At 37.2% G+C, this 24,908-nt stretch overlaps 3 protein-coding genes across 3 annotated transcripts; all 3 read left to right on the top strand.

Moving 5' to 3' along the window:
• The first annotated feature begins 993 nt into the window (after positions 1 to 993).
• agfg1b (ArfGAP with FG repeats 1b) lies at positions 994 to 16,479 on the top strand. The gene is made up of 12 exons (XM_048163510.1): positions 994 to 1,323; positions 3,329 to 3,422; positions 3,500 to 3,615; positions 6,977 to 7,121; positions 7,243 to 7,399; positions 7,953 to 8,069; positions 11,147 to 11,288; positions 11,384 to 11,460; positions 11,540 to 11,635; positions 11,747 to 11,899; positions 13,245 to 13,333; positions 15,631 to 16,479. Exons 1-12 carry the CDS (start codon positions 1,157 to 1,159, stop codon positions 15,688 to 15,690), a joined length of 1,413 nt encoding a protein of 470 aa, XP_048019467.1. The 5' UTR covers positions 994 to 1,156; the 3' UTR covers positions 15,691 to 16,479.
• A 1,041-nt stretch (positions 16,480 to 17,520) lies between these two features.
• Positions 17,521 to 20,264, top strand: fbxo36b (F-box protein 36b). The gene is made up of 4 exons (XM_048163511.1): positions 17,521 to 17,815; positions 18,965 to 19,073; positions 19,227 to 19,399; positions 19,591 to 20,264. Exons 1-4 carry the CDS (start codon positions 17,720 to 17,722, stop codon positions 19,807 to 19,809), a joined length of 597 nt encoding a protein of 198 aa, XP_048019468.1. The 5' UTR covers positions 17,521 to 17,719; the 3' UTR covers positions 19,810 to 20,264.
• A 1,575-nt stretch (positions 20,265 to 21,839) lies between these two features.
• Positions 21,840 to 23,551, top strand: LOC125251894 (olfactory receptor 2T2). The gene is made up of 2 exons (XM_048164992.1): positions 21,840 to 21,864; positions 22,020 to 23,551. Exons 1-2 carry the CDS (start codon positions 21,840 to 21,842, stop codon positions 23,096 to 23,098), a joined length of 1,104 nt encoding a protein of 367 aa, XP_048020949.1. The 3' UTR covers positions 23,099 to 23,551.
• Positions 23,552 to 24,908: the final 1,357 nt, after the last annotated feature.

Raw genomic sequence — 24,908 nt, 5'->3', positions numbered from 1 at the left:
GGTACCATGCTCTGCACAAATATAGGAATCATTCAGTGCCATAATACATAAAGCATCATGATATTACCATGTTTTTGGATAGGATACCATAGTGACACAATAACATGGCTTTTCTGTTCCTGTTAAGTTTCATTGTGTTGTTTAACCCTTTGGTGGTCTTTTCAATGTTTAACATTTTTTACTTCATCAGAATGGTACTTGGTGACTTTTGCTGTATGAACCCAAAAAACTGGACATGATTACAAAAGGCTAAATGGTCTTAAAGGGATAGTTCACCCAAAAATGAAAATTCGGTCATCATTTGCTCACCCTCGGGTTGTTCCAAACCTGTATAAATTTCTTTGTTCTGTTGAACACAAAGGAAGATATTTTGAAGAATGTCTTAAACTGAACAGTTTTGGGGCACCATTGACTTCCATAGTATTTTGTTTTTCTACTATGGAAGTCAGTGGTGCCCCAAAGCAGCCTAGTGACAAACTTTCTTCAAAATATCTTCATTTGTGTTCAACAGAACAAAGAAATTTATTCAGGTTTGGAACAACTTGAGGGTGAGCAAATGATGACAGAATTTTCATTTTTGGGTGAACTATCCCTTTAAATACTGCATTGACTGAAAACACCAAATATTTTTCTAATATTAAAGTAAAGATATTAATATCTCTAATATTAAATACAAAATATTAAAGAACAAATATTGTTGACAAAATATATAATACATGCAGTATTTCTTTAAAAATGCTCATTTTCTTCAGTCTGTTTTGCACTGAGTATCACATGTGTGACCCTTAATTGAGCGCCATTTAATTACCATGAAACATGAATGCGGTCATCATTCAGTGCTCAGTACCATGGAACAGTGTTTTTATAAGGTTGTCGGGCTCTCGTTCACAATTAAATATTCATATACTCATATATTACTCATGTTTTGACCAAATGCCAGACAGAGGCGTTTCTCTCCAGTGCGGTAGATGGCAGCATTGACATACTCAGCCTGTAGCGCTCTACACCAGTCCAGTGAAGAACAGGACGTTTATAGCTATTCCTGGCTGTCCTATGTGGAACGATTTTCCATCGCTGCCGGGCGTGTTTATGCACTAGGTTTACCCATAACTTACAGCTCCACCTGCCCTAGACTCGACAGCTTTATTATTTCGTGATGGCGGCGAGTGCCAAACGAAAACAGGAGGAGAAACACTTGAAGATGCTTCGGGAGATGACCAGCCTGCCTCCTAATAGAAAATGCTTTGATTGCGATCAGCGCGGCCCGACCTACGCCAACATGACAGTAGGCTCGTTTGTGTGCACCACCTGTTCCGGAATACTGTAAGTTTATAACGAGGCCCCTCATATTCACACAGATGGTGTATGAACTTGTTGTTTTTCCCCAAGAGTCTGTATGGGCAGACGCCTAACAACCCCTCCCATCTGAGAGATCATCTGCAGAATGTGTCCCAGCTGTCTCTAACATCATCATAACATCAGCTTTCACAAAAATAGCACGAGATTCAGAGCCAGAGCAGCCGAACTTCACGCTCCGTTTCAAATAACACGGTGTGACGTTTGTGCTTTATGGCTAATTGTGAGTATGTGTTCTTAAAGTACTGTGTCAACGTATGACACACCCATGTTTAAACATTACAGCTGCTTATGCATAAATTATGTTCATAACTAGATAAACTGGAAAGAAAATGAGTGTTTTGAACGTAGAGACAATTCCACAAGTGAAAATATTGGCATGATATTGTGGCGCTTATATTGGGGCCCCTAGCAGTGCACATGGGTTCTTAGTTCATTGGATGGTAAGATGTGAAATTTTGGTGCAGCGTTATGACAGGTGCCAATATTGACCACCAGGGGTCACCAGAGGGCTTTGGGGCTCCACACTGGGATGTTAATTTACACTAAGTCAAAAGTGCCACCCCTGATATCTGTGTTTTTATGACATTCTGGTGCCAGAATTGATATGACAGGGGATCCACAAGGGCCTCCGGGGGCCCCAGAAGGCCTTCATTTAAGGTCCTAAGTCAAAAGCGCCACCCCTGATGTCAGTGTCCTTATGACATTCTGGTGCTGAGATATGACTAAATATGACAGGGACCCACAAGGGCCTCCGGGGGCCCTCATAGGGCTTTCAGTCTCCACAGGACCTCAATTTAACGTCCTAAGTCAAAAGAGCAACCCTCGATGTCAGTGTCTTTATGATATTCTGGTGCCTAAATATGACCGGGGCCCCAAACAGAGAACAGTGCTATTATACACTGCCTTGACTCAATCCAAGATGTTCATGTCTTTCTTTCTTCAGTCGAAAAGAAATTAAGGTTTTTGATGAAAACATTCCAGGATTTTTCTCCATATAGTGGACTTCAATGGAGCCCAAACGGTTGAAGGTCAAAATTACAGTGTCATTGCAGCTTCAAAACGTTCTACACGATCCCAGACGAGGAATAAGGGTCTTATCTAGAGAAACCATCGCTCATTTTCTAAAAAAAAAAATATATATATAAGTTTTAACAATAAATGCTCATCTTGAACTAGCTCTCTTCTTCTTCTCTATTAGAATTACGGCAGTGTAGACACTGCTAAGTGTATTACTGCCCTCCACAGGTCAAAGTTTGAACTAATTGTTATATACTTGCAGTAGCATGTTGTATATGACAATTTAGTTCAGACTTTGACCTGTGGAGGGCAGTAATACACTTAGCAGTGTCTACACTGCTGGAATTCAAATAGAGAAGAAGAGCTAGTTCAAGATGAGCATTTATGGTTAAAATGTTTAAAACTAAAAAAGAAAAAAAAAAAAAAGAAAAATGAGTGATGGTTTCTCTAGATAAGACCCTTATTTCTTGTCTGAGATCGCTGTAAACTGTAATTTTGACCTTCAACCATTTGGGCTCCATTGAAGTCCACTATATGGAGAAAAATCCTGGAATTTTTTTCATTAAAAACCTTAATTTCTTTTCGACTGAAGAAAGAAAGACATGAACATCTTGGATGAGATGAGTAAATTATCAGGAAATTTTAATTTGAAAGTGAACTAATCCTTTAAAATATATAAAAATTATTTTACATTTTAATATTCTTAAAAATGTAGTTTATAATTAATAATTCATTTTTTTAATTCTGCTGACAAAGGTCGAAATTATGATTTAGAAAAGTCATAGAACATCCTTCTTAAAAAATTGAGGTATCATTTGTGCCTATAGTGAAAAGATGTTTTATCCAGAAGAATAATAAATATAAGCACCAATAATAATGTAAACTTCTCAGAGTTTAGTCTTGTCTATACAGTGGCCAATCTGTGATGTCTGTCATTTGATTTGTACCCCAGACGAGGCCTCAACCCTCCACACAGAGTGAAGTCCATTTCTATGACAACTTTCACCCAACAGGAAATCGAGTTCTTACAAAAACACAGCAATGAGGTACTACACGCTTGAACACATTACAGTTTATGCACTTACTGAGGCTCCTCTAAGTATTCTCTCTTTTTTGTGCTCAGGTCTGCAAACACATCTGGCTGGGGTTGTATGATGACAAGAGCTCTGTGGTCCCAGATTTCCGTGAACCTCAGAAAGTCAAAGAGTTTCTTCAGGAGAAATATGAGAAGAAAAGATGGTAAGGAGTCTCTGGTCAGATCCATCCTCTGGTGACACGTTTCTATGTAGTATGTTGGGGTTTTTATTTGTACACTTGTCTGATGAGCCAAATGATTTTGAGATTGTGCAGTTTCATATAATTTCAGGTGGCATTACTGTTGTTGTAGTGCAGTAAAGCTTTTCATTTTTATACAGATTTTCTTAAATTCTTCTGATGGAAACCCCTGTGGAATCAGCAAATTACACTAAATTACAAAATCTGTACTGTCCTGTCTCAAACGTCAAAAAGAATTCTGAATCCACATCAAACCTTCACACTGTCTTGCCAGCTCACAGACCTGAAATGCCTTAGAAAAAAAAAATACATTAGGATATATTGACTCCTAAAACAGTTATTGATTACTGTTGATGAATTTACAAACTGTAAATAAAAAATTCTCAACCATAGCATGTATACTACCTTTCAAAAGTTTGGGATCAGTACTTAAAATACAGAAATAATACTTTTAATGATGCATTAAATTGATCAAAAGTGGCAGTAAATACATTTTATAATGTTACAAAATATATCTATTTCAAATAAAAGCTTCATCTTTCTATTCATTATTCAAAGAATCATGTGACACTGAAGCCTGGAGTAATGATGCTGAAAATTCAGATTTAGGAAAAAATTACACTTTAAAATATATTGAAATAGAAAAGTTATTTTAAATTGTAATAATATTTCACAATGTTACTGTTTTTACTGTGTTTTTGATCAAATGAATGCAGCCTTTAAAGAGACTAATTTAAAAAAAAAAAAAAATCTTACCAACAGTTCCTCCAATCCCGTCAATCTGAGAACCTCTGCTTTAAAATTGGCATGAAACGGAAGTTCCTTCCTTCTCTTTTCTTATCTATTGTGATGTAAAATGGCTTCTTGCACTAGAAAAAATGTAGGGCAGACCCTGATTTTGTCCATCAGGGATTGATTGGATTATTGTGGTTTGCTATTGCTTTGATCTTATGTGAGTGACAGGTTGTCCCACCCTCACTCCACTTTAACTTCACAGATGTTGAAGAGATGAGATGTTGTATTTTGAGTTTTGATTTAAGCTTACTAGGGCATATGAATAAAAAAATAATAATGTATAATAAACAATATTCCATAAAAAAACAAAAACAAAACAAAAAACAAGAATTGTCCATTTTTATTTAATGGTGACTTTAAAGGGTTAGATCACCTAAAAATGAAAATTCTGTCATTAATTACTCACCCTCATGTCGTTCCACACCCATAAGACCTTCGTTCATCTTCGGAACACAAATTAAGATATTTTTGATAAAATCCAATGGTTCAGTGAGGCCTCCATTGCCAGCAAAATAATTAACACTTTAAAATGCCCAAGACATATTTAAAACAGTTCATGTGACTACAGTGGTTCAACCTTAATGTTATAAAGCGACAGGAATACTTTTTGTGCACCAAAAAAAACTAAATAACGACTTTATTCAATAATATCTAGTGATGGGCGATTTCAAAACACTGCTTCATGGCGCTTCAAAGCTTTAAAAATCTTTTGTTTCGAATCAGTGGTTCGGAGCGTGTATCAAACTGCCAAAGTGGTGAACCACTGAAATTTCGAAACACTTGTGATGTAACGAACCTCGTTTACTGCAATCACGTGACTTTGGGAGTTTGATTCACGCTCCGAACCACTGATTTGAAACAAAAGATTTGTAAAGCTTTGAAGCTTCATGAAGCAGTGTTTTGAAATCACCCATCACTAGATATTGTTGAATAAAGTTGCTATTTAGTTGGGGGGTTTTTTGGAGCACAAAATGTATTCTTGTCACTTCTTAACATTAAGGTTGAACCACTGTAGTCACATGAACAAATATGCCTTTAGTAGCTTTCTGGGCATTTTAAAGTGTTAATTATCTTGCTGTCAATGGAGGCTTCACTGAGCTATCAGATTTTATCAAATAATATCTTAATTTGTGTTCCAAAGGTCTTACGGGTGTGGAACAACATGAGGATGAGTAATTATTTTTTTACAAGATGTAATATAAGTCTAAGGTGTCCCCTGAATGTGTCTATGAAGTTTCAGCTCAAAATACCCCATAGATTTTTTTTTATTAATTTTTTTAACTGCCTATTTTAGGGCATAATTAGAAATGCGCCAATTCAGGTTGCGGTCCCTTTAAATCGCGCGCTCTCCGCCCCCGGAGCTCGCGCTTGCCTTGAACTGCATAAACACAGTTTACACAGCTAATATAACCCTCAAAATGGATCTTTACAAAGTGTTCATCATGCATACTGCATGCATGCGTCGGATTATGTGAGTATTGTATACTGTTATATTGTTTACATTTGATTCTGAATGAATTTGAGGCTGTGATCTGTGGCTAACGGCTAATGCTACACTGTTGGAGAGCTTTATAAAGAATGAAGTTGTGTTTATGCATTATACAGACTGCAAGTGTTTAATAATGAAAATAGTTACGCTCTTGTCTCCGTGAATACAGTAATAAACAATGGTAACTTTAACCACATTTAACAGTACATTAGCAACATGCTAACGAAACATTTAGAAAGACAGTTTACAAATATTACTAAAAATATCATGTTATCATGGATCATGTCAGTTATTATTGCTCCATCTGCCATTTTTCACTGTTTTCCTTGCTTGCTTACCTAGTCTGATGATTCAGCTGTGCACATCCAGACGTTCTGCCCTTGTCTAATGCCTCGATCATGGGCTGGCGTATGCAAATATTGGGGCCGTACACCCCGACTGTTACGTAACAGTCGGTGTTATGTTGAGATTCGCCTGTTCTTCGGAGGTCTTTTAAACAAATGAGATTTATATAAGAAGGAGGAAACAATGGTGTTTGAGACTTACTGTATGTCATTTCCATGTACTGAACTCTTCTTATTTGACTATGCCAAGATAAATTCAATTTTTAATTCTAGGGCACCTTTAATGACAGAATTTTCATTTTTGGGTGAACTAACCCTTTAAGGGAATAAACATTGTCAGGCCAGGAGTTTCACCCTCTGGTGATTTTAATGGGATTTTAGAATGGTGGATTTCAGTTTAAGAGTAGTCCTCAAGTGCAGCCTTGGTGAGCATAAGAGACTTCTTTCAAATGTTTGTTTTTTAAAACATCTTACCGACCCCAAACTATTAAAGGGTATTGTATGACTGTGTAAATTGTTGTAGAACAAAGCTCTTGTCAACCATGCACAGACTTTTTCATACTCTTAAATCAGAAACCTCATTATGAAAAATTCATACAAAACTCATTATAAAATCCCCAGGGAGCCCATGGCAAATTAGCCTTCCGGCTTGGCCTACAAAATGACAGCCATATTATTGTGCCATGGTCATTTGCAGGTATGTTCCCCCAGAACAAGCCAAGGTGATAGCTTCTGTGCAGGCATCAATATCTGGTTCATCTGCTAGCAGTACCAGTAGCACCCCAGAGGTTCTTCCCCAGCCCCTCAAAACCCTGCATCTCACCAAGACCCCATCTAACCAGGTAACTACGCACCCCCACCTACACATTTGTACTTTCATTCGCAATCACAAAACAGTTAGTTCTTCTCTGTAAAATCAGGTTATGCCCTGCTTTTCTCTTCATGCCTTCATTTCTCTCTCAGTCCCCAGTGACCAGTCGTGTTCAGGCCCAATCTGCAGGCCAGGAGAAGAAGTTTGACCTCCTCTCTGACTTGGGTGGAGATATTTTTGCTGCCCCTCAAGCTCAAACTGCCAGCTCCTCAAACTTTGCTAATTTTGCACATTTTAACAGGCCCTCAGGTAACCATTACGATTTGACTTGAATTAATTGACAGCCTTAATTTATGTATAAGGGAAAGGTATATTTGGATGTTCCTTTAATTGTTTTGCCACTATTAAACATCTTGTAGCTTTTTGTCATTCACTTAAAGGGATAGTTTACCCAAAAAAGAAAATTGTCATCATTTGCTCACTCAATTCGCTTCAGACCTGTCTGACTTTCTTTCTTTTATGGAACACAAAAAGATATATTGATTTTTTTTTTTTTTTTTTTTTTTTTTTTTTTTTTTGTCCATACAATGAAAGTTTGTGGGATCCAATGTTGTTTTGGATCTCACTGACTTTCATTATTTGAATAAAAATCAAATGCTACATGGAGTGAGTAAATGAAGACAGAAGACAGGATCAATCCCTTTAAATGTCATTGCTCGACATTTCATGTCAACTACCATACTCTACTAACATTTGTGAATGAAATCAGTCAGCACATTATTTTGCTTTTGGTTGCCTACATTTTTGTCACTTTAATTTTCCTCATCAGTCCTGTTTTTTGTTCACCCTATGCCATCTGTAGCACAAAATAATTCCACCACAGACTTTGCCAATTTTGATTCCTTTGGAAACGCCAGTGTACCGTCAAATTTTGGCACATCACCCCCCTCAAAGCCTTCCCTTCAACAACCCCACACAGGTACAGCACCCTGCCCCCATCTATTGTGTACTATGTTCACCTGTATTTCCATTTTCTGTCATGGCTGTTACAGAATGTTATTGGCTAAATATCACCTCTGTTGATGCTAGCTTATTTTAACAGTGCTGTACCAGTCATTTAAGGAAGATAATTGGTAAAAAGAAATTATTTTTCGACCGCATCTATTAATTTATTTAAAAATAAATGGAAAACATCAAATACTATTTTATTGTTATTTCTTAGGGGTCATGTGGTGCAACCAATATGCAGGGGTAAAAACCAATTAATGAAAAAAAACAGGAAAAACAGGAAATTATATCCTAGAGAGGACCCCTACATACAGTGGGTACGGAAAGTATTCAGACCCCCTTAAATTTTTCACTCTTTGTTATATTGCAGCCATTTGCTAAAATCATTTAAGTTCATTTTTTTCCTCATTAATGTACACACAGCACCCCATATTGACAGAAAAACACAGAATTGTTGACATTTTTGTAGATTTATTAAAAAAGAAAAACTGAAATATCACATGGTCCTAAGTATTCAGACCCTTTGCTGTGACACTCATATATTTAACTCAGGTGCTGTCCATTTCTTCTGATCATCCTTAAGATGGTTCTACACCTTCATATGAATCCAGCTGTTTTTGATTATACTGATTGGACTGGATTAGGAAAGCCACACACCTGTCTATATAAGACCTTACAGCTCACAGTGCATGTCAGAGCAAATGAGAATCATGAGGTCAAAGGAACTGCCTGAAGAGCTCAGAGACAGAATTTCTGGCAAGGCACAAATCTGGCCAAGGTTACAAAAAAATTTCTGCTGCACTTAAGGTTCCTAAGAGCACAGTGGCCTCCATAATCCTTAAATGGAAGACGTTTGGGATGACCAGAACCCTTCCTAGAGCTGGCCGTCCGGCCAAACTGAGCTATCGGGGGAGAAGAGCCTTGGTGAGAGAGGTAAAGAAGAACCCAAAGATCACTGTGGCTGAGCTCCAGAGATGCAGTCGGGAGATGGGAGAAAGTTGTAGAAAGTCAACCATCACTGCAGCCCTCCACCAGTCGGGGCGTTATGGCAGAGTGGCCCGATGGAAGCCTCTCTTCAGTGCAAGACACATGAAAGCCCGCATGGAGTTTGCTAAAAAACACCTGAAGGACTCCAAGATGGTGAGAAATAAGATTCTCTGGTCTGACCAAGATAGAACTTTTTGGCCTTAATTCTAAGCGTTATGTGTGGAGAAAACCAGGCACTGCTCATCACCTGTCCAATACAGTCCCAACAGTGAAGCATGGTGGTGGCAGCATCATGCTGTGGGGGTGTTTTTCAGCTGCAGGGACAGGACGACTGGTTGCAATCAAGGGAAAGATGAATGCGGTCAAGTACAGGGATATCCTGGACGAAAACCTTCTCCAGAGTGCTCAGGAACTCAGACTGGGCTGAAGGTTTACCTTCCAACAAGACAATGACCCTAAGCACACAGCTAAAATAACGAAGGAGTGGCTTCACAACAACTCTGTGACTGTTTTTGAATGGCCCAGCCAGAGCCCTGACTTAAACCCAATTGAGCATCTCTGGAGAGACCTAAAAATGGCTGTCCACCAACGTTTACCATCCAACCTGACAGAACTGGAGAGGATCTGCAAGGAGGAATGGCAGAGGATCCCCAAATCCAGGTGTGAAAAACTTGTTGCATCTTTCCCAAAAAGACTCATGGCTGTATTAGATCAAAAGGGTGCTTCTACTAAATACTGAGCAAAGGGTCTGAATACTTACCATGTGATATTTCAGTTTTTCTTTTTTAATAAATCTGCAAAAATGTCAACAATTCTGTGTTTTTCTGTCAATATGGGGTGCTGTGTGTACATTAATGAGGAAAAAAAATGAACCTAAATGATTTTTAGCAAATGGCTGCAATATAACAAAGAGTGAAAAATTTAAGGGGGTCTGAATACTTTCCGTACCCACTGTACCTTCATGACTGTGTGACGAAGCAAGGTTAGTTCAGGTTGTAAAATGCTATGTGGTGCAACTCACAAAATCATTACTTCCAAAATTATATATATAAATTGCACCAGTGTTATTTTAGTATTATTTATATAATATTATAATATTCAAATTTCAAATTCTATTTTTAGTAATGTTGTTGTGCTTTTGTCATTTTTATTACGGTAGTTTTTGTTACATTTTTCAATAAACCTTTCATTTATTTTTATTTCTTTTATAGTTTTACTAGTAATTTTAGTACTTAAACTTGCATATTTCATTTATAATTTTTGTTTGTATTTTAAGTTTTTCATCTAATACTTATATTTTTCTTAATTTCAGTTACCAAAAACATTTTTTTAATGAAAATGTTACTTTTTACTCAATGGTTACACCGCATGAACTTTATAGAGTTAACCGTTATTGAAAATGGTATAAAATCCATACAAAACCAACATAAATACAAAGAGTACATATCATGCATGTCTAAATTTTTCTCGTTGTTGACCCTTATGCATATTTAATACGTGATATTATACATGAGCATATTACTCCTGTTCTACAGTCTTTGCATTGACTACCTGTGCAATATAGAATTGATTTGAGTGTTCTTATTGGTTTCTAAATGGTTTAGCACCCTCATACCTCTCTGACCTGTTGATAGATCATCGCCCGGTGAGAGCTCTTTGGTCTGCCAATCAGAGGCTTTTAGTTGTTCCAAAAACGAGGCTAAACGCTAGGGGCGATCGGGTGTTTGCTGCAGCCGCTCCTAAACTTTGAAACAGCCTGCCAATTCAAATCAGAACTGCCCCTACATTGCCCATTTTTAATTTGAAGTTAAAATCTCTTCTATTTGATCTGGCTTAGATTTTGTGATTTGATACCTTACTCTCTTATGCTCTTTTTGTCCACTTGTGACTTTGTGCCTGCCTGAATGTATTTCAGGGTTATGTTTGTTACTTATGTCTTCTTGTACAGCACATTGGTCAATGGCAGTTGTTTTTAATTGCGCCTTATAAATAAATTGAATTGAATTAAGACAATAGGTCTTGTAGTATCAATTTAAGATATACGTAATTATTTCAATTCAGGAGGAGGCATGTCCGTTCCTCCACTACCCAGTATGGCCCCTGCCCCGCCTCAAAGTGGTTTATCAAGAGAGGACCGTTACGCTGCCCTAGCTGAGCTTGACAGTGCCCTAAGTTCCACCGTTACCAGCGGAAGCGCACAAGGGTGAGAGATTACTGCCTTACTTGTATACTCTGCACAATCTACCTTGCTTTTTAGGCTGTTCATGTCTGTTTTTGTGTGTTTTTGCACTACCAAAGTGTGTATGGAGGTGTCCCCGGAGCTGCTGCACCTCCAGCTCAGCCAGGACTACCCAACATGCAACAGGGTTATGCAGGTGGAACTTTTAAGATTCTTTTTAAGTAAGTTTTAACATGTAGGTCTTTTAAACTGACTCAACACTTTTTATCGTGCAGCTGCTCCCTCCACAAACCCATTCGTGGCTGCTGGGATGGTTCAGGAGCCCATGTCTACAAATCCATTCCAAACCAATGGAAGAGCAGCCGCCTCAGGTAAAACCTAGCTTTGGTCGAGATCAGCATGCTCGTTATGTGTGTGTCCATTCAAGGAATGAGCAGATGAAACATGCTACTCCTCCTCTGGTCTCCTTTTATTTACTTTAGCCTCATTTGGCACTGGCTCCATGAGCATGCCAGCTGGCTTTGGGAACGCAACCAGTTACTGCCTGCCAACCAGTTTTAGTGGGACCTTCCAGCAGCAATTCCCTGGCCAAGGTCCCTTTCCCCCACCTGCAGCCTACCATCAACAGCCCAATGGTATGTGAGACTATATTTGTGTTTCCGTGAGTGTGTGGTGACCCAAACCCCCAGTGGCTTACGCCTTTCTTTTATGCATACTGTTATAAGTCATGAGAAAGGCTGTTTGTATTGTATTAAGCATCAGCTCTTTTTGCTTTTCCTGCTTTGATGTGAGTTTTGGTGTTGCATGTGTTGGAGTAGCAGGTTCAGTGCTTTAGCATTGAGGTCAGTTTTTAATGTCTGTCAATAGCTATGTTTCCATCCATCTATTTTTATGTGCATTTTAGGATATCGCATCAAAAACTACTGGATGGAAATGCCAAGATGCGCATAAATTCACATATATTTCAAAGTCTCTTTAAGACGAGTCATTTCACTCGGCGGCCATCTTTGAAACGCCTCTCGGGCATCCTGGGCATCATGCAATCTCTTTGAATGGGGAAACATCAAATTCTCCAAAACTGTTCGCCAACCTTACGATTAAATTTCATATTTGAAATCACCAATGAAATCTAACAACAACCGGCTCATAAATTTAGTTTCTAAACGCTCGAATCATGACAAAAAAAACTATTTTTCAGGCTGGATCAAGCTAATGCGCAGACCTAAATGCGCGTCTCTTCGGAGGCGCGAGTCTGACTGTTTCTATAGAAACCGGTGATTCTAGCGGCCACTGAAGTGACGCGATGACTTTTCCAGTCGGCGATTGGCTCTTATTTAGAAGCGCGTTACACTTTCTCACATTCAAAACAATACGAGTGACACGTCTTGTGTTATTCTATAGTCTTTGATACATTTTCTATCCGATAAGGAAACATGCGCATAAACTATGATGGAAACACATTTACCGAATAAATTCCTCTATGCGCATCAAAAACATCATGTGACTTTGCATGATGGGGTGGCATAACTGTACTAACCAGTGGAAAAATCTTGTTGCAAAGCATCTGAAATGCTGTTTTGCTCATTCAGAAGTCTGCCGTTAATGTGGTTCGGTATAATTCCTCCCAGAACTGTCTTACGTGACTGCGTACTCAAACAGCAGCATTCGCCTCTGAAAGCAAGATAACACGTTTATTGCATTTCTTCTGAGCACTCTGAGATGCAAATAATTTATTATATACGAAAATTATTATATACAGTGGCATCTCCTACATTTCTTGGTGATATTTATCACCAGTTTATCAGGAAGTGACAATTTTGTTCTCTTTGACTCACTGAATGGAAACCAGTGCTTTATTCACAAATGTTTTATGCGATATTGCAATTTTGCGCACAAGTTAAATTCGCAACTTTGGATGGAAACATAGCTAATGTAACGCATCAGCTCCATGGCCTTTCTTCTTTTATGGTCCTCCTCCAGGGGGGTTTCCAGCCTATGGACAAGCTAAACCTATGGGCAACTATGGGCAGCCAGTCACAGGGCCTGGAATCTCCAGCAACCCATTCATGGTAAGCAAGTCAATTGCTATGAAGTAAAAGTATGATGGATACTCTATTTTTTGCTTTAAAGTGTTAGTTCACCCAAAATTTCTGTCATTCAATTAAATTTCTGTCATCAATTACTACCTTCATGTAGTTTCAAAGCCATAAGACCTTCGTTCATCTTCGGAACACAAATTAAGATATTTTTGATCAAATCCAAGAGCTTTCTGATCCCCCATAGAAAGCAACGCGATTACCACTTTCGAGGCCCAGAAAAGTAGTAAAGACATCATTAAAATAGTTCATTTGACTACAGTGGCTCAACCTTAATTTTATGAAGCGACGAGAATAATTTTTGTGTGCAACAAATTGTTTATTCAACAATTTCTTCTCTTCTGTGTCAGTCTCTGACGCTTTTCACATTTCATAAACACAGTGCAGCTCTTCCAGGTTCTATATCAGAACGCCGCCTCAGTATTAGCAGGCTCCTGCGTCAGCACCATACGCATGTGTCGTGCTGCTCACATGAACAGTGTCGGAGACTGACATGGAAAAGAAATTGTTGAATAGCATCATTATTTTTGTTTTTTGTTTGCACACAAAAAGTATTCTCGTTGCTTCATAAAATTATTGCGTTGCTGTCTATGGGGGATCAGAGAGCTCTCTGATTTCATCAAAAATATCTTAATTTGTGTTTCAAAGATGAACAAAGAATTTATGGGTTTGGAACAAAATGAGGGTGAGTAATTAATGACAGAATTTTCATTTTGGGTGAACTAACCCTTTAAAACAATGGTTCTCAACTTTTTTGACTTGAAGGCCCTCTTTTGGTATTTTGGTATGGTATGCAATTATGACAGAAAGAGGGAGTGTTGATATTTGAATTAACCAGTATTCATTTTGTAATTCCAGAAATTTAAAGAACTGTTCAAAAAAAGACAAAAAAAAAAAAAAATAGTTATTGAGGGGAGAAATATGATTTCAGTTTACATCTTGATTGTGTTTTTTAGCATTTCAGTTAAGTTTGAATATTTTAATAATACCAATATAAATGTTATTAATAATAATATGTTAATATAAGCAATTTTAAGTCACCCTGCAGTCCTCTCAGAAGTTTGCTGAGGCCTTCTGATTGAGAAACGCTCATTTAAATCATCACATCCAAACATTGTTTACTTAGAACGTTTTACATCTAGTTTCGAGTAATTTATTTGGAATCAAGTTTGGTTTGTTTATGCATATATTAAGATTTTGACGATTAAGACTATTGGACCAGTGTCACCGATCCCACCCCCCCTCAGAAAAAAACGGAGCAAAAAAAAATAGACACTGTACTGACATTTATTAATATGGATCATCATGTTTTATGTAAAATGACACTGATGCCGGTGAGTTTAATGTAGAGAGAGTGGTCAACACAATGATTCCCTTATTTTATCTTGACAAACTAAAACTCAGGGTTTTCAGATGACACTTCACAAAAAGACATTTATTTCTGCATGTATAGAACTTTTTCAATTAGCACCAGACTACTGAACGTACTTTTAAAGTAATAGTTCACTTTAAAATGAAAATTACCCCATGCTTTACTCACCATCAAGCAATCCTAGGTGTATATGACTTTCTTCTTTCTGATGAACACAATCAGTGTTATATTAATAAATATTTTTGAACTGCGAGAGGCATTACACTTTCTTTGTAAGTTGAATATGGAAGGCGGTCTGGTGGAAGCTAGATATTTGACTTTATAACTTGTTAAATATGGATATTTTTCCTACACAAATGCATCACTTCACTTCAGAAGGCCTTTATTAACCCCCCGGAGCCGTGTGGAGTACGTTCATGATGAATGGATGCACTTTCTTGAGCTTTATACTCGTTGGACCCGTTCAATGCCATTTATAAAGCTTGGATGCATCAGTATATTTATTAATATAACTCCGACTGTGAAAGAAGAAAGTCTTATACACCTAGGATGGCTTGAGGGTGAGTAAAGCTTGGGGTAATTTTCATTTGAAAGTAAACTAATCCTTTAATGTCTTGATTGCCGTCTTGACTCTTAATGGTTTTACATCTATTGTACTTTAAATTGGGCTGCATTAAACATAGTGTTCTCAAGTCTTCTTATCCACAATTATTATGATAATTTGAAGTAGAACTTAATATAATTGAATATTGCTTTTTGAAAAGCAACAGTACTTCTAATGCATTCCTAAATCTGCAATATGTTGTTGCTTGATGGCATAAATTATGAATCTAACCCTCAATGTTTGTTTATCCACTCTGATGCTTACGTTTGCCTTCTCTTGTCGTCTTCTCTTCAGGGTGGAGGCCCGGCTGGACAGTACCCAACAGGAGGTTCCTCCACAAACCCCTTTCTCTAAAGCGCTTTTTCCACCACATTTCATCATGCACACATTCCGCATCACCAATGCTCTAAACATCGTCTTCAAGAATCTGAAAGTATTCAGATTTTGTATTTACTGCACTGAGTCTTTGACATTTCTAGAGAAAGAGCTGTGGATACGCAGGTGATGGTCTTCCCCACCCATCGGTGTATTCTGGACAAAAATCCACGATTGTCCCTCCTCATTTATGCCTTCAGCGCAATAAGTAATGTTTTATGCCTAGAAAGTAAGCTCCTTGTGCATATCAGCATTTGTAATCCTTTTAAAAACATGTTATTCACAAAGAGAAACTGACGGAACAGCAGAACACAATGGTGTCTAGGGATGCTGTGATTAGCTGTTCAAACAACTTCAGTTTGTCCTTAGCACCTGCTCTAGCAGAAATGTTTCGTTCAGTCGAGGCGAAAACGCATTGTGAGGAACAGACGCCACTATTCGCCTCAAGGAGGTAAGAAAACATGGTTTGGATTAAAACCTGACACCTGTTGTAAAGGCAGAGGAGCTCAGCACAAGCGGCTATGTAGATAAAGCAGGTGTCTACAGCACAAAAGGGCCGATTAGATGTAAGTGGTAGAGTACGCTTTTCTATGATCTCCCCTCGGGGTCTCTATAGCCGCACCTTGGGAAATTGGCAGGTCTGACCTGCGGTGTTCTCGTGGATGGATTTTTGACCACATCAAAAGTTACCATTACAGGAATACAAGTTAATGTGTACATATATAAATATATGTATAAAATATTAAATGATTTTTAACTACTGTGTTACATGTGCCTGTTTGTGCTTTTTTTACACTTCATTGAGCAAAGTTAGAGTTTTAGTTCTCAATTATGTTATCACATATGAATAATTAGCGGAAATGAATCAATTTTATCTCCCACCCCAACATTTATTAGACAATCTTACAGATAAAGGTTATTTAGTAGTGTTGATGGTTCCATGAAGAACTTTTAACATTCATTGAACCTTTCTATTTCACAAATGGTTCTTTAAAGTGGAAAAGGGTTCTTTAGATTGTTAAAATGTTCTTCACACTATGAAAATTGGTTCTTTTAAGAACTGTTCACTTAAAGGTTCTTTTGGGAACCCAAATTGGTTCTCTGGAATCACAGTGAAAACCCCCTTATGGAACCTGTTTTGTTTTTTGTTTTCTTCTTCTTTGTGTTGTTTTGTTTTCTAAGAGTGTGAATGTAGGAACAAATAGCAAAGGAAGAGAAGACATTTTTAATGATGAAAAGTCAGATTCAACAGATGAAATAACTGAACCAAATTAACACACACAGGCTCTTGCATGAATAGTCATTACATGTTCTTTAATGCATTTATGTAGCTTATAATTAGAAGATTAATAATCAAAAGTTCATCACTTCTAAATTTGTGCTGTTGAAGATGAAATAACCTCCATCATCCATTTTATTTATGTAAAGCTATTTATGTTTTGTTAATTTCTGCATACAGTAGTATACAGTGGATTAATGAATTATTCAGACCCCTTCATTTGTCTCATGTCGCAGCCGTGTGCTACAATGTTTTTATTTTTCGCATTTAAAAAAGAAAAACAAAACAGAATACAGATTTGTGATAAATTAGCAAATATATAAAAAAAAAAAAAAAAAACGAATTATTACATTGACATGAGTATTCAAACTCTTTGCTATGACAAATGTATTATGTATCTGGTAAGTAGAAACGATGAGCACAACCCACAGCTACTGAATCATACAGGAATGTTCTAGATGGACGATTGACTCAAAATCAGATATTTCGAACGTTTGTAATATTTCTATTTGCGAGTTTGCGGTTTTCGTGAAAACACGAATATTCATCTAATAAAGAGAAATACTTCAGTTCATCCAGTTAGTAGGAGCAGCATTCAGGCACTTATCTAATGTGATATAAAAATATGGCGATGATGAGTGTGAAATCACGCTGATATTTACCCCTGGAGATGATGACGCAAACTGTGGGGTTTCTGTTGTCCTGGTAACGCGTCAACGGTATCCGGGAATGGCGAGCTTGCTGGGGGAAACTCTGTTTGAGATCAGTGGACAAGGTCCTGCACCTATGAAGGACTATTTCCACTTTGCAATTACACAGTCTGAGGTTTGTTAGGTTTTTTTTTTAAATATTGTTAATACCACTGCTTTACTCTTGCAGCAGCTTTGTGACCAAAAGTTTGCTATTTGTTTATCTCTTCTCTTCTAGATCCTCCAAACTCAATGCTAAATTTTAAACAAAATGTTACCGCTGGAATTCAGATTCTGAACCTAAATTGATGTAATTCATGAATGATTTGTAATACAAAGCTAAGGTTGGTCTTTTTAAAGAAGACACTCAGCAGATTATTGCAAAAGCAATTAAAAAATGAAAGTGTAAAAAAAGGTTAGGCTATAGAAGTTTATGTTTGCTGTAAAGCAAATGTACCGAACTAACCATTTGAATTTCATAAAAATATATATTTTACAAAATAATTTGGATGCTAATATTGCTAGAAAAACAAAGCCATATGTCTAATCAAGTTGTGTTACAAATTTGAAGCTGATTTAACAAAAACCGAAAAGATATTAAAGTACAGTTTTCATGGTAACACCATGTCTAATTTCAAAACTGTTTTCACATGATGAATTTTGAGTGTTTAATATTTTGAATGATACCTAATTTATGGTTATTACTAAATTGTGATGGTGAAAAAAGCCACCAAAAAAGCAGGCCAAGTGTCACTTAAAGGGATAGTTCATCCAAAAATGAAAATGATGTCATCCTCAAGTTGTTTCAAACCTGTATGAATTTCTTTCCAAATAAGATATTTTGAAGAATATGGGTAACCAAACAGATTATGGGCCCAATTGACTTATTATTTTGTTATCCAAAATATGGAACTCAATGGGAACCATCAACAGTATGGTTAACAAGATTCTTCAAAATATCTTCTTTTGTGTTCAGCAGAAGACAAAAAAAACTCAAACAGGTTTGGAACAACTGATGACAGAGGTTTCATTTTTGGGTGGACTATCCCTTTAACAAGCTAAACTAGCTGTAATTATCACATTGAAGTTCAAAAGAAAAATAAAACATATATTTTACATAAAGAAACTATTGGTTACTACTCCGAATTCTACAACACAACACTCTGGAGATGACTAAAAAGCCACTATGCAACTGAAAAGAGAAAAAAAAAAATGGAGGGAAAATGCTGTTTTTATGTCTCGGTTTTATTGTAGACTATTATTTATGATAATTATGAACGTCCAGGTTATTTGGAGCTGGTGGAAGATTTCTTTGAGATCAGACTGCAGGAACACACCACCAGGACAACTGAGAGAATCACATGAAGACTTTTTAGAAGACAGCCGTCTGCAAAGTAAGTTATTCAGCAACTTTATTTGTGCTTGCTTCCTTACTATTCTAGACTTATATCTTGCTACATTTCAAATAAAGTGTATGAATTGCCTTAATGTAGCCTGTTTCTCATTCAATGACATATTCAATGAACAACCTGGTCTGTCTCATCCAGATCAAGTGGCCATGGTATTCGGTCCTCGCATCTTGCAGTACTCCAATAACTTATGCCAAGGCCGCTATGATTACATTGCCCGTCTCCCCAATGCTTTACTTTTCAACATCATGGCACATCTAGACCTTGAAGACATTTCAGGTCTTTCACGCACCTGCCGTAAGTTTAGAGAGGTAAGGCCTATTGTGTTTTCAAAAGTGTCATTAGTAATATAATGGCTTAAGCACACATTTCAAGCAAAATATTTCACGTAAAATGTTTTATTATAAATTGTAAATTACTGTTTGTATATATGTTAAATGGTTACATTGAATTGTATGTGCTTTCTGATTTTGTTTTTTTGATTGTTTGTTTCTCTCTCCAGCTTTGTAACTCTGAGGAGTTCTGGGAGCAGACAGTAAGGAAGCATTGTGACACTGTGACACCAACAGTGGAAGCTTTAGCTAAGGAAGTTGGCTGGAGAACAATTTTCTTCACTAACAAGCTGCAGCTGCAGATGCAGATTAGCCGCCGGAAGCAGAAGGAGAATCAGCCCTGTGAAGATATAAACGAGCCAAGTTCCTCTTCTGTTCCTTTGGAGTGAATGGCTTAAGACCCTATTCAATGTCTGATTAAGACTTTCTTTCTCAGAACACCATTTTTGTTTTTTTCGTGTATGAAAGTTTCACTGTTGAAAACAGTGTGCACAATGACTTTGTTGTATATCTGGCAGACTGTTACATTTACTCAAATCATAAAAGTTTTTGAGCCAAAGTCCAGTTTTGAGGCAAAAAACAAACATACTTTGCATTTCACAACTTGTAAGACAAACTCATAATCGCTCATTTTCTGGCATAATTATTACATTATTTGGAGTTATTTTAATACATATCCAGTTTTTTTAGCATGCAAGTTCTTTACTCTACCAGACATAAATGATAACTCTTACAGTTCCAACAGTCCTGTTCAGATGCCAATTTTTGTGATACAAATTTTGAATGTTGTGTTATTGCAAGAAATGTATTCATTACAAATAAATATTACATTTTAATGATAAAATATATTCACACTCATTTTTTATATTAATTTATTTAGTAAAAACCCTGGAATAAAAATACTATTTAGGCCAGCTTCTTAACTCCTTCAGACCCTGCGTCCATTGGAATGGACATCACATGGATTTTGGTTTATACCAATAAGATTTTATGTTTTTATAATATAAGTACTGCCTGGTCACTGAATGGTCCCTGATCTACCAATCACAATGACAGAATGACCCATAACTTAATCTGATTGTGCTTCAGGCATCACAAAAGACAGGCATGGCTGACCAACTAGCTCCTTTTTTATCTTTTATATGAAGATCTATGTTCATGGCATCATCAACTTGCACCTATTATAATCTTAATAATATCAAGTGATAATAATTGAAGTTAATTTGAAAATCTTTCAGAGATAAAGAACACAGGATTTTTTGAAGTTTGATGTCCATCACAATGGACATTAGGTCTTAATCAAATTAATTATGTTTTTTTTTTCTGATTTTGCCTTCTATGTTGTAATCATAAGCTGCCATTCAGTTTTTTATTAGTTTTAGTGAAAAACAGAGATAGCAAATGTGAAATGAGTGCATACACTGCAACACACACAAAATCACACACAGACTGATGCTATATGCACACAATCATATATTTATCAAAAACAGCAAGTACACACAACACACCCACAAACACACAGATTCCCATTCACCCACTGTAAACAACAAAAATAATAAAACAAGTTTTTTGAGAATTCATCTTATCATCTTATATTTTCTTCTACATTCCTATTGCATTGCTCTTTGTTACAGTATGTGTTATTTTCACAAAATCGTCAATGCTATAGTTCACATATTGTGTTTGAACTCTAGCTCACAAGAACTGTATGGTTAAAATATGACACATTTTTGTTGCCTAAGCCCTGATGTCCATTGTAGTGGACATGAAAAAAAATTAATAAAATAATGAGTTTGCACAAATCTTTTTTTCTAGACTCATTTATACATTAAAGAAGAGCAAATATCAAGTGGATAAAAAAAAAAAAAAAAAAAAATTGCACAGTGGAACATAATTCAGGTCTGAAGGGGTTAAGAAAAAAAAATCCAATCCAATTATTTCACAGCTCAACTCTTTTGTTGGCTTCCTTTCAATTCATTAAACCTGCAAAAACAATCATTTCTCAAATATTCATAGCCACAAGAGAAGTGCCAAATTGTCATCTCAGCTCTGGTTCGTCGTTTTAAATAACATAAGCTTGAGATAACAAGATTTTAGTTATTTATGAGCATATGGTTAAAACACACCCCTCATACGCTCAGTAGATTACTGTTGCATGGCATTTTGTCACAACACAGGAAAAACCATGCGTGGGGGGGGGTTCGAAACCTGAGATGCTTTGACTAGACCACAGGCTGCAGGTGAGAATCACTCAAGCGATTCGTATCTGTGAATAAGCTTGACAAGGACCACAGAAAAGGCTACTAAAAGGCCAAATTTTTTATTTTGGATCCAAACGGATTGAGGAAGTGAGGCAGGAGGTGATTCTGAGATTAAATTATGACTTATTAATCAAGCTTGAATAAGTGAAAGACCAAAAATGACCAATACCAGCGATCAAACAGGTAAGTGGATTTCTAGTTTTTTTCACACTGCAATATGTTGTCCAGAAATTTGTATTTGTTTTCTTAAATACAATTTGCTTCAGTAGACTCACCAGAAAAAGACTGTTGGATTTTATTGCTATAATGTAAATTAAATGATCATTATTTAATATACCATTTTTATTTTTTTATTTTTTTTCTTTCCTCAGGGCTCACCAGCTCCAGTCTAGCTGAAAGCAACAGGCTTTTAGAGACCATTAAAGCATTTGTCCACTTTGGAGCTTTCATTGTCACTGGTCTCTTCGCCTGCCTCATCATAGCAACAGTGCGGCACAACCAGGAGCTGCGTCAGACCCCTCGTTACGTCCTGTTGTGTCAGCACTGCGTCTGTGTGTCCGGCTTCAACATCATGGGCGCAGCCGTGCACGGTCTTCGCAGTCTGCGTTGGCCGATTTTTCGAATCACCTGCTGGATCCTCTTCGACCTGCAGGTGGTGATGGCACGAGGTTTGATGATCACCCTCACGCTGATGTCCGTCAGCACCTGTCTGTCTATTTGCATGCCACTCCGTTACCCCATTCTGGTCCAGCGCTTCCACCGCTGGGTCACGCTGGTGGCTTGCGTTCTCGCCCTGCTCAACCCCGTAGTCTTCACCGTCCTAGCCTGTGCGCGCTCTCCATGGGATCATGTGGTTGGGCTGGACACCGAGTGCTCTACGGCTTTGGAAGGCACAGCTTGCATTGCCAGTGCTTTAGCATTGCTGTTATTGCTGGTGCTGCTCATCATTGGAAGCTACGTGGCGATTTATCTGGAAGGTAGACGTGCTGGCCATTTCACGCGATCCAACAGTAAAGGTCGCCGCACCATTCTAATCCACAGCATGCAGATAAGCCTGCACCTCCTGCCCTCCGTCATCATCATCTCCCGGCATCAGGAGACACTCCCTGTGGCATTGGCGAATTTTATCGTCTTCTGTTTTGCACAGTCACTGAGCCCCGTGGTGTTCGGCCTGCGCTGCAAAGAGCTCTACAAGGAGATGCTACATTTCCAGCTATTGTTCTGGGGAACTTGTTGTGGCTGTGGGCATGTTGGCAGCACTGATACCATCAGCACTGGGACAATAACCAGTGCAGAGACCGCAGCCAGTATAGAGACTAACACCTCCTCCAGCATGGCCACCATCACCCCATCTGCCATTATTACAGAATGTGAGGGTGAGAAAGAGAGGTCAGACTTCATAGAGTTAACTGTGTAAGTTAGCTGGACAAGGTAAAAAGTCTCTACAGTGTTAAAAGGTAATTGGCATTTTAAAATCCTAGAGACAGTAGCACCTCAATTTAAAAACACAGAATAGGGAGGCCAAGAGAAGAGGTGAAAAGAGGTTTTGCCTCTTTTTTAAATCCCAGATAGAGAATAAAAATATTAAACAACATCAAAAGTTTGGGGTCAGTAATACTTTTATTCAGCAAGGATGCATTAAATTGATCAAAAGTGACAGTTGTGACTTTTACATTGTTACAAAAAAAAATGCTGTTCTTCAAACGTTCTATTCATCAAATAATACTAAAAAAATGTATCATGTTTTCCACAAAAATATTAAGCAGCATAGTTTTTGACTATGATAATAATTGGATAATGAATGATTTCTGAAGGATCATGTGACACTGAGGACTGGAGGTCAGCTTTGCCATCACAGGAATAAATTACATTTTAAAATATATTCATATAGAACATAGTTATTTTAAATTGTAATAATATTTCACAATATTGTTAATGTGTTTACTACATTTTATCAAATAATTGTAGCCTTGGTGAGCATAAGAGACTTCTTTCAATACATGTTTTATGTCTATATATGTTACATGTCTATATATGAAGGGGTTTTTTGTTATATAAAACCTTCAAATTTAAGTGGTTTGTGAGAAATTTTATCTATTTTGTCTATAATATGTCATTTTGAGACTTATTCATCTAAATATGTTTTTTCACTGATTCATTAAGGGTATTTTAGTGCCAATAAACCTCTTTTTGGCATGTAAGTTTGCAGTCTTTATAATGTCATTTGCACATCTTAGGAATAAGTGACACATCTGCCTCACACGTAAATCGTACTGCTAGATCACACTACATGCAAATAGGTGTGAAATTGGTAGTTGTTAAACTTTTCACCAGATGATTTGTGTGCTCACTTGAATATCTGTAGAACAAGTCATGCTAAGGATGATTACATTTCCATATAATTGTTCTGCATAATTGTGTTTGAATGGGACGCTGCTAAGCTAGTATGTATTTAAGCCTTAAAGACTAGAGTTTGATTCTCTATCTCTGTGTTCAAATAATATATACATTCTAGAAATTTTCATTCTAATTATTTTATTCTTTCTAAAGAAGTTATTCTCTGGTATAACTTCTGTTATGCCTCATCAAGTTTGGGTAACATTTATAAGACAGTAAGTTACCATTGTTTGTTTGTTATTCATAAAATATAAACAGATGTTAAAGTTTAAGGTAAAAAATAATAACTGTAAATAATAAACTAATAATGTATGCTGTATAAGTTTATTGATTAAAGCCTTATTTTAAAGTATTGATGTGTTTTGATTGTTATATTTAGTGTATTCTGGAAAGGGACTGAATTAGTATAAGTGATATCATTTAATTTAAAGGTTAAAGAGGATCTTTTCGTCGACTGAGAAACCAAAGACTGTTAGTGAGTTTTTGAAATGAGCGCATGCGTAAGAACAACCCCCCTCCTTTCAAGGGAACGCCTCCCAAAACGCGTGCACAAGTATTGGAACACGAGTGTTTTACCACCGGTATTCGCTGTGTCATGTTAGTGGATTCATTATGTCGGACTCACCGCAGGTAACTCATAATCTGCAGTTGTTATTCCTGTCTCCGGACAAAAACATTGCATGCGGCGCCTGTAGAGTGTGGAAAGTTACTGGAGCGCGCAGCCGCGCACGTCTCGCACAAGGAACGTCATGGCAGTGATTGACAAGCCAGAGGGCCAATCGTTTACGCGATGATCGCGTAAACAATTGGCTGATGTTTTTAAGGCCCTA

The sequence above is a fragment of the Megalobrama amblycephala genome, linkage group LG17, assembly GCF_018812025.1.
Source record: "Megalobrama amblycephala isolate DHTTF-2021 linkage group LG17, ASM1881202v1, whole genome shotgun sequence".
Classification (NCBI taxonomy): Eukaryota; Metazoa; Chordata; class Actinopteri; order Cypriniformes; family Xenocyprididae; genus Megalobrama; species Megalobrama amblycephala.
This window is presented reverse-complemented; position numbering and strand designations above follow the sequence as displayed.

Bases quoted from the DNA above. Each gene is read 5' to 3' on its own strand.
- agfg1b (XM_048163510.1), top strand. From the start codon at position 1,157: ATGGCGGCGAGTGCCAAACGAAAACAGGAGGAGAAACACTTGAAGATG. The intron at 11,461-11,539 runs GTGGAACTTTTA...TTTATCGTGCAG, and splicing joins CATGCAACAGGGTTATGCAG to CTGCTCCCTCCACAAACCCA. The intron at 11,900-13,244 runs GTATGTGAGACT...GTCCTCCTCCAG, and splicing joins CTACCATCAACAGCCCAATG to GGGGGTTTCCAGCCTATGGA.
- fbxo36b (XM_048163511.1), top strand. From the start codon at position 17,720: ATGGCGAGCTTGCTGGGGGAAACTCTGTTTGAGATCAGTGGACAAGGT. The intron at 17,816-18,964 runs GTTTGTTAGGTT...ATGAACGTCCAG, and splicing joins TTGCAATTACACAGTCTGAG to GTTATTTGGAGCTGGTGGAA. The intron at 19,400-19,590 runs GTAAGGCCTATT...TTCTCTCTCCAG, and splicing joins CCTGCCGTAAGTTTAGAGAG to CTTTGTAACTCTGAGGAGTT.
- LOC125251894 (XM_048164992.1), top strand. From the start codon at position 21,840: ATGACCAATACCAGCGATCAAACAG. The intron at 21,865-22,019 runs GTAAGTGGATTT...ATTTAATATACC, and splicing joins CAATACCAGCGATCAAACAG to ATTTTTATTTTTTTATTTTT.